General features: G+C 41.1%; 1 protein-coding gene across 4 annotated transcripts; it reads left to right on the top strand.

The window, feature by feature from the left end:
* Positions 1–453: 453 nt before the first annotated feature.
* Positions 454–14,341, top strand: SLC46A3 (solute carrier family 46 member 3). 4 transcript variants are annotated; one of them, XM_082483812.1, is made up of 6 exons: positions 454–534; positions 691–898; positions 6,929–7,802; positions 8,227–8,310; positions 9,753–9,909; positions 11,850–14,341. In XM_082483812.1, the coding sequence occupies exons 2-6, from the start codon at positions 707–709 to the stop codon at positions 11,935–11,937; spliced, it is 1,395 nt and encodes a 464-aa protein (XP_082339938.1). In that variant the 5' UTR covers positions 454–534; positions 691–706; the 3' UTR covers positions 11,938–14,341. The 4 variants fall into 4 exon arrangements, with proteins under 4 accessions (XP_082339938.1, XP_082339939.1, XP_082339937.1 ...); XM_082483813.1 differs by having other exon boundaries at positions 488–501; XM_082483811.1 differs by having other exon boundaries at positions 503–534; positions 686–898.
* The last annotated feature ends 2,102 nt before the right edge of the window (positions 14,342–16,443 follow it).

A 16,443-nucleotide genomic window follows, 5' to 3' on the forward strand; every position in this document is an offset into this window, starting at 1 on the left:
ACACCAGTATGGTGTCCAAGGAGGCCGGAGGCACCCCTGATAAGAAACATCCTCCTTGTGCAACCGGCCAAAACAAACCCTCTGGCCCTGTAAATACTGAGGGACAGCCCTGCCCGGCACTCCGCCGCACGAAACTGCTGATCTGTCATCCTTTCTAGCGAGCGACGCCACGCGTGCCTCAGCATGGGTGCCAACACCGGGGGAGACGCTCCTCCTCCCTTCGGCTGAGGGCTGCCCCAGGAGGCCACGTCCCTTCGTCCCGCCGAGCACTGAGCCGCCCCCCCGCCCCGGGTCCGTCGGGGCTCCCCTCCTGCGGCCGGCGGCCCTCCCAGGCTCGGCGGGCCGCGCCAGGCCGCGCGGGGCTGAGGGACAGCGGGGGCGAGCGGCGGCGGGAGGGGGGGGGAGGGGGGGAGGCGGCACCGGGGCGGGGGACACTGTCCTCCTCGTCCCGCCTCTCGGTGTCACGCAGCGCCGGCACGGCGTGACCTCCGCCGGGGGCCGGTGAGGGGCGGAGGAGAGCGGGCGGCGGGGCAGGTGCGGCCCGGGGCGGGGGCGGGAGGCGGTGGGGGGGTGTGTGTGTGTGTGTGTCTCCTTGATGGCTTCTCCCGGGCAGGGTCGGGGCTGTCAGGCAGCCGTACCGGGTGTTTTCCCTTCACGCCGTGGGTAATCGCGTTGTGTTGTTCAGGACAGAAGGCCAGAGGCAGAAATGAGGAAGGTTTTGTGCGTGGAGCCCGTCATTTTCATCTACACGTTTGCCTCTTCCCTGACGAGCCCGTTGGCGCAGCAGTTCATCTACCGGCGGCTTTGGGAGGAGGAGTACAACTCCACTTTCCTCAGCGATGGCAACGCCACTTACTGCGAGCAGAATAAAAGCAGCCCCGCTTACATCAAGCAGAAGGTAAGAGGGGAAAGGAGAAAAAAAAAAAAAAAAAAAGACAATTGTAAATAAACTTGCAGCCAGGAGGTGCTGTCTCAGCGTAACCTCCTTTTATATAACCTTACTTAACCTTTTACATATAGGCAAGCAGTAGTTTTGTAACCTGCTGTCACTTTGCTGTCTCGTTGCTCTTGTGGTGCGCTGTAGGTATCACAGAATCACCGAATGGTCAGGGTTGGGAGGGACCTCTGGAGGTCATCCAGTCCAACCCCCCTGCCAGAGCAGGGTCACCTACAGCAGGTCGCACAGGACGGCGTCCAGGCGGGTTTGGAATGTCTCCAGTGTGGGAGACTCCACAACCTCTCTGGGCGGTCTGTTCCAGTGCTCTGCCACCCTCAGAGTAAAGGAGTTCCTCCTCATGTTTAGGTGGAACTTCCTATGTTCAAGTTTGTGTTTGGTAGTTTGTTTTTTGGTAGCTGTAGGGCTTTAAATTCTCCTCAGGAAGACGCTGAAATAAATTCATATTTTAGTGGGCGTTGAAAATCATCTTTGAGAATTGGGCCCAAATCAGCATTGGCCTGACATGACAGCAGGTACCACGGAAGGCTCCTCCTTCCAGCAAGAGCTGTGCGTGTGTTTGTGAGCCATCAGTTGTCTCTGTGACTTCTAGCGTTCCTTGTAAGCATGTAAAGTTTAGCAGATGTCCTGCAATTTTCAGGAACAAGGTCTAGTTTAGAATAAATTTATTTCAGAGGAATTACCAGAATGAAGAATGGGAGGGTTAAAATAAAAGCGTTTGTAATTTTTAAATGTGAAAAAATATTTAACTGATCTTTACACAATCATAGTTGATGATTTACCATTCATAGCAGTGCTTGTCTGCCTTGTTGAAATACAAAGATATCAAGATGACAGCATCCCATGCTCAGTTACTTTTTTAGTACTTTTTCATAGTTCAGCATGCTGGATACCTAGTTGTTGGTTGGAATCTCTTCCATTGCACTGCCAGTGCAGTTTTAATGGTACACTTAAGCAGAGATAACTATGGGATGCCAGCAGACCAGATCATCCTACTCCCATTTTCCTTTCCCTCTCCCCTGTGTTGTTCGCCCCTCCCCCCACGTTGTATCTCCCAATTCCGTGGTTACGGGTTATGGTTTGGATTTGATCCAGGCACTGATACAACAGACAGCTCATCTCCTTTTTTTGAGTTTGTTGGGTTTTGAGTGTTATTTTCTGAAGCAGTGCACTGCTCTGGCACACTCTCGCCATGATTGCTGTATGTAACGTGGGGATGGCAGAGGGAAGACATTTGCAGAAGAGGTACAACCGAGCCATCCTTGGCAACACCAGCTGGCAGCTTGGTTGGACCAAATGGAACATGAAACCACTGTAGAGCCAGAAAAGTAGATGGAATGGCCTGTAAATTACACAGAAAATGGAGTTATGGAAACAATCAGCTGGCATTACCCTATGCTGCTGACAGGGTAGCACATGAAAATTTTTGCTCACATCCCAGATTTCAATCTCTGATGTGCTGCGTATGCACAAGACTGAACACCTGAGCTCATCTGCTTCATTTGGCATATATAAAAGATTTTTTTTTTTTTCAGTGGTATGTGCTTACATTGAAGATGATCAAATAAATAATTCAAGACTTTTAGCATGGAGTAGGTTCTTCCTCATGTGACAGAACCGGTCTTAGTAGAAAGGATGTGAAAGTAAAAAGGTTGTAGATGTGAAAGTAAAAATTGTAGCCCAGCGTGTTTTCTGGACTGACCCATCAGTCGAGGAAGGTAATGTGTGCCACCCATTGGAATTGATTTGGAGATAATAACCAATTATTGTCTGTGTAATGCTTGTATGTCACTCCCCAAAAGCATTTTCTTTAGTACTAGCTCTGTGTTTGGTGCTGTGTGGCATTTTGTCATACGGCGTCATGTGTCAATGGGAGGAGCAACTATAAGAAAACCATACGTGGTGCGTACCATTGTAATCGCAGAGCCCATCAAGAAACCTACATTTCACAAACATTTCTGCACTTTGCATTTGCTAGAAATCCCCCAAATTCAACCTGGATTTCAAATTGTGATCACCTGTGCTCAGGACTTCTTATTTCTTTTTGCAAAACACTGAAACAGAGCTTAATTTCAGCTGAAGTATGGATGTGGTGATGAATTCACACATTACATTTTTTTTGGCATGAAAGATACAAAGTGTAATTAACATGATATTTGAGAACATGAATCCTTCAAGGCAGTAGTTGAATAACGGCCAATAGAACTTCTTTGTTTCCCTTTCCTGCCAAATTTCCATTCCCTCCCTTCCAGTGATTGCCAGCACGGCATGAGCTTTTGAACAATCATGCTCTTGTGTAGATGTCTGGCCTGCCTTTTGATACTGCACTTGTTACCATAGTATGAAGATGTAAAATGCTTGAAAACCCCATTAATTTCAGTGTAACATGGTCTCTGTGCTGAGTAATAGTCCTGTGTATGGGGAAAAGAGCAGATCCAGTAATACAGTTCCAAGCCCTTTGCTGAGGATATGTGAAGTAGGTGTTCTGGATTTTCCAAGACCATCCTAGCTGACTTATGTTTACAGATGCTGTAAATTTTGCTGCCAGGGGTGTTCCCAGCAGACCCCGTTTGGCATTAACTTTTAGAAGAACACCTCCCTTCATAGTTAATTTGGTATAATTCCTCCTATTCTGAGAATGGAGAAGCTTTTTACTAATTTCACTTATTTTGAAGCAAAATGTAAAAGGAAAATGAAGACAAAAATCACTTGGAGCCTGCAAAAAAGTAGAATATAGTTCAAGATCTTTGCAGCATTTAGATTAATTATTTCTTACAATTTGAAGGAAATTAGTAATTTTATAATAAAATCAATTCAATGGCAATTTGAATACAAGCTGAAGCATTCCAATCATTGCCTTGGATAATCCTTTTTTTTTTTTAGCTCAGAAAGAACTATATTATTAATCATTAAACATTATTTATCATCCAGTTTATTTATTAACCGGTCCATTCATTTTCCTTTGCTACTCAGCAATAGTTTTTAATTTTATGAGCCTGTCAGTTTATCACATCCCATGTATTGTTCAGCCTCAGGCACTACACATCTCTATTAATTTAATCGTTACAGAACTGAATTGCTTCTTCATTTTGATTCTTTTAATTTTGAAATCTGTGATTTTAAAAACTATTTCTGTGCACCATGAGGATTTTTTTCAGAGCAGAGTGAATTTCCATATTAAAAAACTGTATCTTAATCTTCAAATTTATGTAGTTGCATTGATTTTAAGAGAGTAAAATTATTTTAAAGCAGGTTTGACCTGACATTTTCTGTATTCTTTTCCATTGACTTTATAAAAACATGAAGTAGGCAGTTGAGTGCTTTACACTCTAAATGGAGTTTTTCTGTGCTTTTGTCTTGTAGTCTTCTCGTCAGTAGACAGTAAGTCATTTATGTCAGCAAGGCTATAGTCATTTGCAGTAGGTGGATGTGTAGCCACGTTCTTTGTATTGCACACCTTCATCCAAAACAATGAAACCCAGTCTTTGTTGTTCTGTTCCTCCAGTTTAACACTTCATAATGGTTTGGCAATTATATTTGTATTTTATGGTTAATGTGGGTTGAGATGATATATAATAACATGTAGTTTTATTAGCATTTCTTTGACGCTCACGTCTTTGAACCAGATGATCCTAGTAAAGAAGCAATGCCTGCAACTACATAGCGTTCTCTTTGTCAGCAGGGGAGGAGTTAAAGATCAGAATATAATTTTCCATCTTGGTTTGTTCAGTCTTCACCATTCCAGTGTGACTACAGTACTGACCAGTGGAGAAGACATCATGAATCCTAAGGTAGTCAGACACCAAAAGGGAAGAGAGTAAAAGACTCCAGAGTTCTGGGGAACTTGAGGGCTTTCCTTGATGGAAATAAAACCTGGTAGCTTGTAAACAAAAAGATTGAACTAGAAACTCGTGGTCTTTGCCTCTAAATACAAATAGGAATTTATAAAGCATTCAGCAGCTTTTAAAATTGCCCAAAGTACATTCCTGGAAATTCTAGGGTTTTTTTATCTTTTGGATGCTATTCAGTGGGGATTATGTTAGCTTCAGAAGAAACACCTGAAATGTGGAATGTGGACGGCTTGAATACAGGCTGAGAATGGCTCAGAAAGGCTTACACAGCTGTACCTGCTACTGATTGCAGAGTGCAACCCTTGCCCGAGTCAGTGTGATACCTCAGAAAACTTGAAGAAAACTTTGAGAGTGACTTTACTCTCTGCATCTGAAAGTTTATCTTTTAGAGTATAAAGGGTTTGTGCAAATGAAGTTACTTCCTTTTCCCCTGTTGCTCACTGTGTGATGAGGTGGTTGTCTTTGAAAGGGCTGCTGTGGCTGCTGTCTGTCTAGTCTGCATTGATATATTAAAAGCAAGATCTCAATTAGCTTGCTGAGCATCATTTAGCAGCTGGCTTCATAACAACATAGTCTTTTTTTTTTAATTGACTTTTCTTTAGTTCTTTTTTCTACAGCCATTCATGTTATGTTAACTGGTTGCTTTAGAGCTACATTTGGGTTTTATATTTCTTTTTAAAAGAACTCAGAAATTTTCCCTGTAATGGGTGTTTACAGTTTATTGTTATAGCGTTAGCTGATGTTCCTTATGTGAATACCTGCTGTAGCATATCTATAGAGACATCACTGATTTAGACAGTTTCTGAACCCAGAGCTTTCCAATGTATGAAAAATTAGTTAGTTCATGTATCAGTAAGTTGGTACAATTTTTAATGCCGTGTTTCACATTTTAATTATTGTTGTTATTGTTGTTATTACTGTTATTAACATTGTACATTGGGATGTCACAGCAAATTTTGATCTGTTTACTTGCACAATGTGCTAGTCAGTGATTCATTTCTTGTAACCCTCTCAGTAGGATTATTTGGGAAGAAAAATGATGTCCTGTGGGTAGGGAGCATGGGGGGTGTTCCTCAATCAAAGGCTGTTTTACTACTGATTTCTGAGGGATTAAAATAAGCCCAGTGTACTTTTGCCATACTCTGTACTGAAGGAGATACTTACAGTATAAGCACCAACTCTTGTAAATGCATGTTCAAAAGAATTGATCTCTTGTCTTCATTGAAACTTTTCTATCAAGAGTACTAGTAAGACTGTATCTTAAGAAATAAGTTCTGGCTTAAAATGTAACCAGGGATGTTTGAGGAACATGGAAGGTAAAATTACAAAAGCGGGAATCTTTGAATATGCAATTCCTTTGTATTAGAGATCACTGCATTCTTATAAACACACAGTAATGTACTGTATTTTATTATAGCATAATATATTATAGTGTCATATAATTTGTCATGGTTTAACTCCAGCCGGCAACTAGGACAATGCAGCTGCTCATGCAGTTCTCCTCCTTCCCCCAAGAAGGGTAGGGAGAAGAGGGAGAAAAGGGGGGGAAGGGGAAAACTTCATGGGTTCAGGTAAAGACAGTTTAATAGAACAATAACAGAAAAGGAAAATAACAATAACAATAATAATGGCACAAGTCACTCTTACCACCCACTAAATTGGTATCTTCCCAATCAGCGATCGCGAGTACCTGCCCCCTGACTAACCCGATTTATACACCAAACATGACATCTATGGTGGAATATTCCATTGGCCATTCCATCATTCTGTCTGTGCTCCTTCTCAGCTTCTATGGAAAGCTGAAAAGAGTCCTTGAAAAAATATAAACATCACCTGGCAACAACTAAAACAATATGCATTACTGACATTTCTTTCATGCCAAATCTGAAACACAGCGACCACTAGAAAGAAAATTAACTCTGTCCCAGCTGAAATCAGGACAAATCTTATAAAATGTTATTGTATATATTAGGTTTTATAATAATGTAATTTATATTCTAGAAACATGTACTGTGGTATACATTTTATTGCATGCTAGTCCTTATGTAAATGTAATATTATGATAGATTTTTTTTTATAATGTATTATAGTATTTACAATTATTTTTGTTTTCTCTTTGCAGGAAGTTCAAGAAAAAGCTTCTGTTTTTAATATGCAGTTGGACTTAACTGGGGCAGTTCCCAGCCTTATAGTTGCTTTTGTCATTGTAGCTAATGGGGATCGCCAGGGACGCAAAAGGTCTTTAGTTTTACCATCGATGGGAGCTTTGATTGCTGATATTTGCCTCACTGTAATATCATATTTTTCCTTGTCACTCTCTGTCCTATTTGCGGTTGCATTTATTACTGGACTGTTTGGGAGTATGGCAACTTTCCTTGGAGGAGGCTTTGCTTTTATAGCAGACGTATGTCACGATGAGAAGCAGAAGACAACGCGAATAGCTGTGGTGGATTTGATTTTTGGAGTTGTATCTGGATTGGCAGGACTGTCATCTGGTTACTTTCTAAGAGGAATAGGCTTTACATGGACATTTGTGACAGCATCTCTGCTTCATGTTGTTAATATTATCTATATTATATTTTTTCTGGAAGATACAGTAAGCATATCTGAGTTCCAGCACCAGGCACCAGTATCTTGTAAAGAACTTCTGAGAGAGACATTTTCTGGAGTATACATGCTTTTTAAAACTGCCCCTTATAAAAAGAGAATTTTAATCATTGTGTTACTTTTTACATTTATGACTTATTTGTTTACTATGGTTGGTGGGACTTCGCTTTTTACACTGTATGAACTGGATGAGCCACTCTGCTGGAATGAAGTATACATTGGATATGGAGCAGCTGCGTTCACTTCTGTCTCTCTGACGAGTTTTTTAGGAGTTTACTTATTTTCTAAATGTCTCAAAGACATTTATATCGTCTTTATTGGGATATTTTCTTACATTGGAGGAATGGTCATGGCTGCCTTTGCCAAAACTACCCTGCTCATGTTTTTAGGTGAGTTCACAATCAGTTGTTCCATGATCAACAATATGTATGAAAATACTGCTGTGTTATCTGTAGTGAGTGCAGTTGGTAGATATTGGACCTACTGTCTTGAAAGAGTCATCGAGAGGTAAAATATACAAGGTTGGGTCAGACTGATATAGGATTTAATTAAAAGATTAAGAGCGTGGAGAGAGAGAATGGAATTATTTGCTTATGATTTGGCTTTAGCATCATACAGATATATTGGATTTATTAATCTCTCTGTGCTTGGATAATTGTGTCTCAGTGCACTCCTAGTTCGACTTTTCTGTTGCCTTTTACTATTTGGGGAACTAAGCATTCAAAAGTATATGACTAATTAATTTGCAATGTATTTGTAAAATCCTGGCTTTTTATTACTTCAGTCTCTCATGACTGATTCATTGCTTTACAGTAAGAGTGCCATCTTTGCTCTGCTTTATGCCTATTCCTGTTCTCCGATCCATGCTGTCAAAAGTGGTTCTCACTGGTGAACAGGGTGAGTAGAATTTGGTTTTAGACAATTCAATAATACAGTGTTATCATACCATAATGTACCAAAATTACCTTTAAACAAGCAGATATGTATTGGTATTTTAAGACTGCTTTTCTTTCAAGTTCCATATAATATGACCTTATGTCATGATATTAATGGATTTTGATTCTGAATTTAATATAAACAACATGGTGTTTTAAAACTACTGCAAGTTTCAGCTTTCAAAGGAGGTACTGCTCTAAAAATAAAGACCACGGGGAACTTGAAGCAGAGGAGTGCTCAAGATTTGTACAGCTGTGATTTCACAAGTGCTTCTACATTCACAAGATTTTGACATGCAGAGAAAGATGTATTTCTGTTATTTAGTCAATGAGACACTTAATAATTTAGAAAGGTAAGCAATAGGGGGTCAACCTTCAAAGCACTTGAAAACCATTAGTCTTGGATCCTGAGCTGCGTACCCAGCTTCACAGGTGCCTGTGGCTGCTTAAACATGTCCCAAAAGATACAACATATCATAATATGTTGTATCTCAAAGTCCTTTCCTTATGGAACACATAAAAAAGCATGTCAGGCCTCAAAAATGTGGCTGTAGTATCCCATATTTTGCTTTTGGGGAGCATATACTTTCTAGAAGCACGCTCCTGAGTTGTTTGGGTTTATTTTTTAAAAGCCGTACCTTTATATACTAAAACAAAGATCTCTTTGTACTTAACTATGCTAACATACAGAACTGTTTTTGCAGTTTCTTGGCATTCTTCAGGGCTTTGGCTACTTGAGTAGCTTGATGCAGGAATCAGGTTGCCTCCTGTCATCCTTTTCTGCTTACCTGTTGTGATTTTGCTTATGGTTCTCTGAATATGAATGCAGCTTGGGAAAATGTGTTCAACAAGACACTGATGGGGTAGACTGCCACCACAATGGGTAGTTTGGTGCAAAAAAAGGTTGCTGCTTTTCTTTCAAAAATGAGGGGGTGGTACTGAACAAGCAGTCTTTGTTGGATCAGAGCCTTTTCCACATATAAGGGTGAAGATTAGAGAAGAAAGAAAAATGAAAGGGAAGAGTGAGAATCAAGAGGAGAATTGGAAGGGGTAAAGGATGGAGATGTGCAGAACGTGGTTAGTGAGGATGAACAGTTTGAACTTCATGTGATAAGCAGATTCAAGAAAGTAGGTATGGTGATAGAATAGTAGCACAGAAAAATAGTTTCCGTGAGCAAAACGTTGTGGATTATTTTTTTCCCTTTATAAAACACGTGTTTTGTAGGAGTCCCCACGGAATACACTTACATAGCAAAGACATATGATACTCTGGTGATTATTGCTTGCATACTTGCTAAAATACTGTAGGTAGATCTTTCAAAACAAGTTTAAAAACTTTAGTACTTTGAAGGAGGTTTGGGTTTATTTTGTTTTGTTTGTAATCCATGCATTTGTTCTTGGCAGGTGCTGTGTTTGCTTGTATTGCCTGTTTAGAAGTTGTGACCGGCACTATTTCACTTTCAGTTTTCAATATTCTCTACGCAACTACTGTTGCATGGTTCTCAGGCTTTAGCTTCCTCTTATCAGCAGGCCTTTGTCTAATTCCACTGGCTGTCCTGTGGTAAGTACGGATCAGGAGGGTGCTTCTGACTGCTTCTACTGGTAATTTCTGTTTTGACATGAGTTGAAGTGGAATGGTTTAGCTCAGTAGTTCTCAAACTTCAGGATTTTCTAGTGTGCTGGGCTTATGTCGTATGTAGCTTTCCCTCCAGCTTCCCCCCACTTCAGGAACTGGTTGTATCTAGCAAGCTTATGGAAGGTACAGGGGGCTGCTAAGAGTGGGGCAGAGCTGAAACGAGGGGACGTGGCAGTGTCTTCCCTGGGGAGATTGTATAGGAGAGAGGGAGCCCAGGCTATGGGGGGCTGCTTTCTCTCAGTGAGGCTTGTGACCAGTCTCTGAGAGGAGTGGCTCCACAGCTGTCAGTAGCTGTAGTTTCCTGTTTATTCTCTCTTCGACACCACTCGCCTACACCTTGCTGGAGTTTTTCCATCACCAGCCCAGTCTGGCCCTGATCCAGCTACCTCCCCTCAGCTCCATGCTGGGAACGTGTCACCTATTTCCTCCAAACTGAAATCTACCCTGAATGTACTACTAATGGGATACACCGGACACTTGACTGCATGTGTGTGCCTTCCCTTGGCTTGAGACCTTCACATGGTCTTTCTTACAGGAAAGCCTTTCACAAAGAACAAAAGTAACAGATCGCTTGAAAGGCATGAGCTTGATTTTGCAGTCTGAGCTCTTCTAGATGCTAATGAGGGTTATAACATGACCAATCACCCAGTGAATTTAATGGAAAGCCATCTGTCCTGGTCCTTGGTCATGGGTACCTTGTGAGCCAGTGCCATTAAAATCTGTAAAAGATCTGCACTAATTTTAAGCCCCAAATGATTAAATCTCTAGACATATTTAAAAAATATGCCTCTATAGCATTTGCATATGATCATACCTAGTGACCATCTAGTAATGCTGACAGTGAAAGGTCACTACTCATGAGTATTCACAAAAGCAAAATTCACTTTATATTATTTCCAATATAAATTATGTCTTTTTAGGATGCTGGAACATAGATCTAAATGACAGAAGGATCACTTTTCATTAGATAAATTTATATTCAGGGGGAAAAAAAGCTGTTTTTCTTAACGAGAGTGGTACTGTCGCTGGAGACTTCTATCTTTTTTCCTAATGCTTAGGCTTTACCCCAGTCCCCTTTTATCTCTACATCAGCTGCATTTTAAGTTTTAAATAGGCAGTGATAATGCTATAGATTTATAACATTTCACGTAATTTCAAGTCTTCGCATGCCTGACTATAGTGTTTTACACAGTCTATTCAGAGAAGCTGCACTAATGGTAACTTAAGACTAAGGTAGTCACAGACCTGAGGGAATTGAAGCAAAGGGGTCTTGTGTGTGTGTGCAAAATACTTTTCAGTAAAGTAATAAAAAAATTGAGGAATTCGGTTCTATTAACAAAGGCCCAGTAAATACTTGTTTTATTAAATATCAGTTTTAGTTTATTTCAGTTCTGTATGGTAGAGAAGGTTTCTGTTAAGAAAGCACTCTCTTCAGTGCAAAAGGTAACAGATATTTGCCATCAATTGGTCGATCCTGCAATCAGGACTGTAGTCCATCATCACCATATGTTTTTGAAAGTTATTTTTCTTTTCCTTCTGTCATTAGTGTGTCAGATATCCCACCCTTTGAATAACCTTTCTCTCAAACCTTTCTTTTGAGCGTGTCATGCAATATTACTATCTGAGAGCAGAAAGGGTAATTGTTCCAGTCTGTGATAAAGCAGACTTATCAAAGACAGCAGTAATGATACTGTCTAACTTGTGTAATAAGAGCAAGTACCGTCATTGCTTTTGTTTACTAAGAAATGTCAACAGCTTTGTGCCACAGAAGATGGCTGTAACAGAACCATGTGTTTGTTGGTGCTGAATCAGCGTGCTATATAACTGTCTCACCTAAACGTATCTGTCTTATCTGTGTCTTACAGCTGGCTTCTGTGCACAAGCTGGAACGGGGAAGACTTGGCTCTGCTTGTACCTGAAGAAGTATCCAGCATAGAGAGCGTTGATAGTTGAACAAAGGATTCATCTACATGGGTTTTTTAATCTGACATGCAGTGGCAGAGACCATTATGTCATACAGAGACCAGCGATAACAGAACAGTTGCAGATGCAATCTCAAAGTGGCCCTGCAGCAATAAGCACTAAATTGGTAGCGCTCTTTATCCAGTCTTTTTAGCACTTGAATAAAGCTAGCTCTTATACTTAACTATGCAAATAGGCTGGCAATGGAGATTTTAATGCTGCTTTCAGCATGAAGAAAAAAATGAGGTAGGATGATACTCTCTTTCCACTTATCCTTTCTCAAGTTTGAGAATGTCAGCTGTGGATTGTGATACATCCTGTATCGTTCTAAGTGGGGCGACAGAGATAATGCTTGTCAACTCGGAGGGTGCTGACAATTCTGCTGAAGCCAGTGGAGCTCATGCTAGCTGAGGATGCAGTCCACTGTGTACATCTTAAAAGGCCTGTCTTAATGGTGAAGCCCCCAAACCTATCTAAAATTACTAAACTAAAAGGTACTTTTTTACAGAAAGCAACCAAACTGGAGGCAGTACTTGCACCTGCTGTAAGCGGAGTTACTGCTCTGCAGTTAGCAGAGAGTGTTTGTGCAAGTTTAATATATGATGTGTGGACCTTGCCTGTGACTTAGTTCTTAAAATGGATTTTCACACAGAACTGTCATACTTTGGAAATTTCCAGCTTGCAGAGTGTGAAGTTAGGCCTATGCCTACGTTTTGCAGAGGCCATATTGCACATTTATTTTTATCATTTTCCATATATTAGGGACTGCATACAGACACCTCTATTTTTTGTCCCATAGATATTTCTTGTTTTCTAGTTAAGTTGGCTGTATTTAGCTTGAATGTTTCTTCTAGTGAAAGGCTCTGGTAGCATTTCTTTTCAGTGGATCTCTTTTTAACAACCCTGAAATGAGGTGACCAATCTGAATCATGCATCTAATCATTGTGCAATGAATGCAGCATAACTTGTGAGTACTTGAACAGCATTTATCATCTTCAAAGCACTTTACAAATGCTATTAGGAACCTCCTTCCATAATAGATATTATTCCTGTTGCAGAGATAGAGAAATTAACAGACAGTACAAGTGGCTTGCCCAGGGCCACAGTGCAAACAGGTGAGACTGCCAAACCTAAAAATCAGTTTCTGCATTGACTCTTCACCTTCTTGCTTGAGATCTTTAAGTAGAAATTGTCCAGAGTATTAGCTTCTGGAATGCACCGCACGGCAGATGTGTAAATATAACACCATGTCAAGGACCACTCCCATGTGTTCTTTTCAGAGGCTGTTGTACAGCTAATACTGTTCTGATCCCTGAAAGTACAGGTAGTTGATTCTCTTCCTTAAAAAAGATTAGGTAAAGGAATCAAAATAACATAAAGTGGTTGACGTTCACAGGAGAACTCTAGGAAAGCAATTACAATGTGGGAACTGATTTCACATGCACCCAGAATATGATAAAAATGAAGACGGATAGAGCATATGCTGTATAATCAATTATCTGTTTACAGCCATTAATACCCATCACACGAACAGAGTACTCCTCAGAGCTTCTCAGTGGTACTCCACCAAACAAACACATCATGATACTATTGTAGATCCTTTTTGTTTGAACAGCAGCGTTGTTTCCAAGCTATGTGTCATGATCACTGAGAAGTTTGGAAGAGGGTTCAAATACACTATCCAGGAGACTGTCGCTGGTCAAAACAGTGCAGTTTATCCAGAAGAGGGGGAATGCATATTTACACAGTTAATAACTTTAGCCAGCTCTTACACTTCTGTCCTGAACTACCAAGGCTGATGTTGGCAGTTAAAGTTTGTTAGCTTTTCCAAGCTAGTTTAGACACTGGCCAGTAAATAAAACTGCTTAACTCTCCTCCTTTGGGGTGGCCAAGTTGCTGCCAACTTGTTCAAGAAGCAAGCCGAGTTTTGCGATAATCGGTGGGTCCAAAACATAATGACTACTTTCAGAGAGATTAACAAAACTGATGTAAAGGATTTCAGCACAAAGATTACATTGTCTTCCCTTGCCTCTTCATTATGCAGTTATGTAAGGCTTTATGAAATTAACTGTTTCACACAAAACTGCCTGGAAAAAGTAAAGCAAATTAAGAAGGGGTGTGTGCCCTCACTTCCTTTTCAATGGACACCTCTATTAGCACTCGGAAGGTAGCAACAATGAGAACTGGCTGTAAGTTTAGGTCAAAACACATGAAGGATATGAACTATGGTTTTGAAGTGCCTAGCATGGTGCAAGTTGATGAAACCAGGTACTAACGTGCTTCAGATTATTAAATCAAAATCTTCCAAGTTTATAATAGTTGCTCTATTTGTATATTTGCAAATTATTTTGACAGAAATTAATGTTAATAATGAAGTTTGTGTTTTTAAACTCTATGTTGTATTTGTAGTCCTTGCTTTTTTTTTTTTTTTTTTTTTAAATGGCCAATGGGATGAGTGATGGAGAAATTATGTAAACAGAAGCAGCTATTTTTTGTGGTCACCACAAAGAAACAGCAGTGTGGGAAGATGTGCTTTTGTCTCCCTCCTGCACTTGGGGAAGAGGGAAGGATGCTGCCCAGAACATCAGCACCAAGAAGAGGTGGGGAGTTGCAGCGCAGGGACAGCACTGCTGTCTGCAAGAAGTCAGCATGGGGGCTGGTGTTGCACCTGTCAGACCAGTGGATCTGCAGGCACCTTCCTCCCTGTGCCCAGGTTGGGTCTGATGCAAGACCATGGCTGGGTCTGCCCCAGCTCCAACATCAGCACGCCTCACTTGGCACCCCTCCGCAGGTCGCTACTTGCAGCACTGATTTACAGAATGAGGCTTGTAGAAATAGGGAGAAGGGGCTGGATCAGTCCCCAGCTCAGCACACTGCAACACTGCACAAGTGTAACCCTTTTTATCTCAGAAGCGCTTTGCCTCAGTCCTGTCTGACTCCTGTTACTTTATTAACAGCATAAATTTCCTGCACAGGCTTCTTACACAGAATCACAGAATCATCAGAGTTGGAAGGGACCTCTAGAGATCATCTAGTCCAACTCCCCTGCTAAAGCAGGATTGCCCAGAGCACATTACTCAGGACTGCATCCAGGCGGGTCTTGAAAATCTCCAGGGAAGGGGACTCCACAACCTCCCTGGGCAGCCTGTTCCAGTGCTCTGTCACCCTCACCGTAAAGAACTGTTTCTGTGTATTTGAACGGAACTTCCTGTGTTCTAACTTGTGCCCATTGCCCCTCGTCCTGTCACTTGGAACCATTGAAAAGAGCCTGGCTCCATCCTCCTTCAACCCACCCTTTAGATACTTGTACGCCATAATAAGGTCTCCCCTCAGCCTTCTCTTCTCCAGGCTAAAGAGTCCCAGCTCTCTCAGCCTTTCCTCATAAGGCAGATGCTCCAAGCCCTTAATCATCTTAGTTGCTCTTCGCTGGACTCGCTTCAGCAGTTCCCTGTCCCTCTTGAACTGGGGAGCCACTTACATTTGCTTTCGAGCCTGGCTAACCCCTAAAATTAGCTCCTTACAGACATAATGAACAATGCAACTTCCTTGCTCTGAATATGGCTTGATCTCACCCAAGATTATAATAAAGTATACCAATCATTGAACAAAACCACCTTGAAATTACGTCCAGCCTCCTAATCTGTGTCCGCTCTTTGCTGCGCTGAGAAACTCTACTAAATTACTTGTCTTAATGTAGTTTTGCTCAAATAGATCTTTCAACCAACACCAGGAAAGGCCAACTAGCTAGATACAGTGTGGCAGTACCAGTAAGGTACTATAAGGTACCAGTAACTGCGTACAATACAGGATAGCTCCCCATTTTCTGAACAGTGCTGGTAGGAAGACAGACCTGAAAATCCTCCTAAAAATCCATGCCCGCACCCTAATTTGTCCCAGACTGGGCAAGGTAATCCCTCAGCCTCTCTGGCCTGAGCCTAGAGCAATACAAAGCCTACTGAACCCCAAGTTTGCTTTATAACAACAGGTTACTTTTGCTTAATACAACTGCCAAGATTCTTGTAAATTATAAAATAGCTGCCAATGCTGATATTTAATAAAATGTCAGTTCACCAAAAGACCAGGACAGCTATGGAAAACAGTGAGTAGGTCTACGCTTGCGTGTTGAATTTATTGGTCCTATGTTTAACCTCACTAAGGCAAAAAATAGAAGTGAAATAGCTTGTATTTCATAGCACAAGCATCTAATCTCTGCAACTCTCAAGTGAAAGAATTTTAGAAGCTTCACTTCTTAAATGTAACAAGTTTAAATATAAAACAAAATAAAACTGCCAGTAGAGCGTCTCATACTGTGTCATCTCAATGTTTCTAATTTGCTACAATGTTTTGCAATAGATGCACATAAAAGCACTGTAAAATTTACAGGACAGAAGCTAGAGGCTTTCGCCACACATGGGTAAGGAATTTGTGGCAGATTTAAACACACTGGAGATGTTCGGGATTGTGAAAAGAGGTTTATAGCAACATTTCTGCTAAAAT

Source organism: Vanellus vanellus (assembly GCF_965231255.1).
Source record: "Vanellus vanellus genome assembly, chromosome: 1".
In the NCBI taxonomy this organism is placed as follows: Eukaryota; Metazoa; Chordata; class Aves; order Charadriiformes; family Charadriidae; genus Vanellus; species Vanellus vanellus.

Excerpts from the sequence above, each read along its gene's own strand:
- SLC46A3 (XM_082483812.1), top strand. The coding sequence starts at position 707 with ATGAGGAAGGTTTTGTGCGTGGAGCCCGTCATTTTCATCTACACGTTT. Across the intron at positions 899-6,928 it reads CCGCTTACATCAAGCAGAAG|GAAGTTCAAGAAAAAGCTTC; the intron begins GTAAGAGGGGAA and ends TTCTCTTTGCAG. Across the intron at positions 8,311-9,752 it reads GGTTCTCACTGGTGAACAGG|GTGCTGTGTTTGCTTGTATT; the intron begins GTGAGTAGAATT and ends TGTTCTTGGCAG.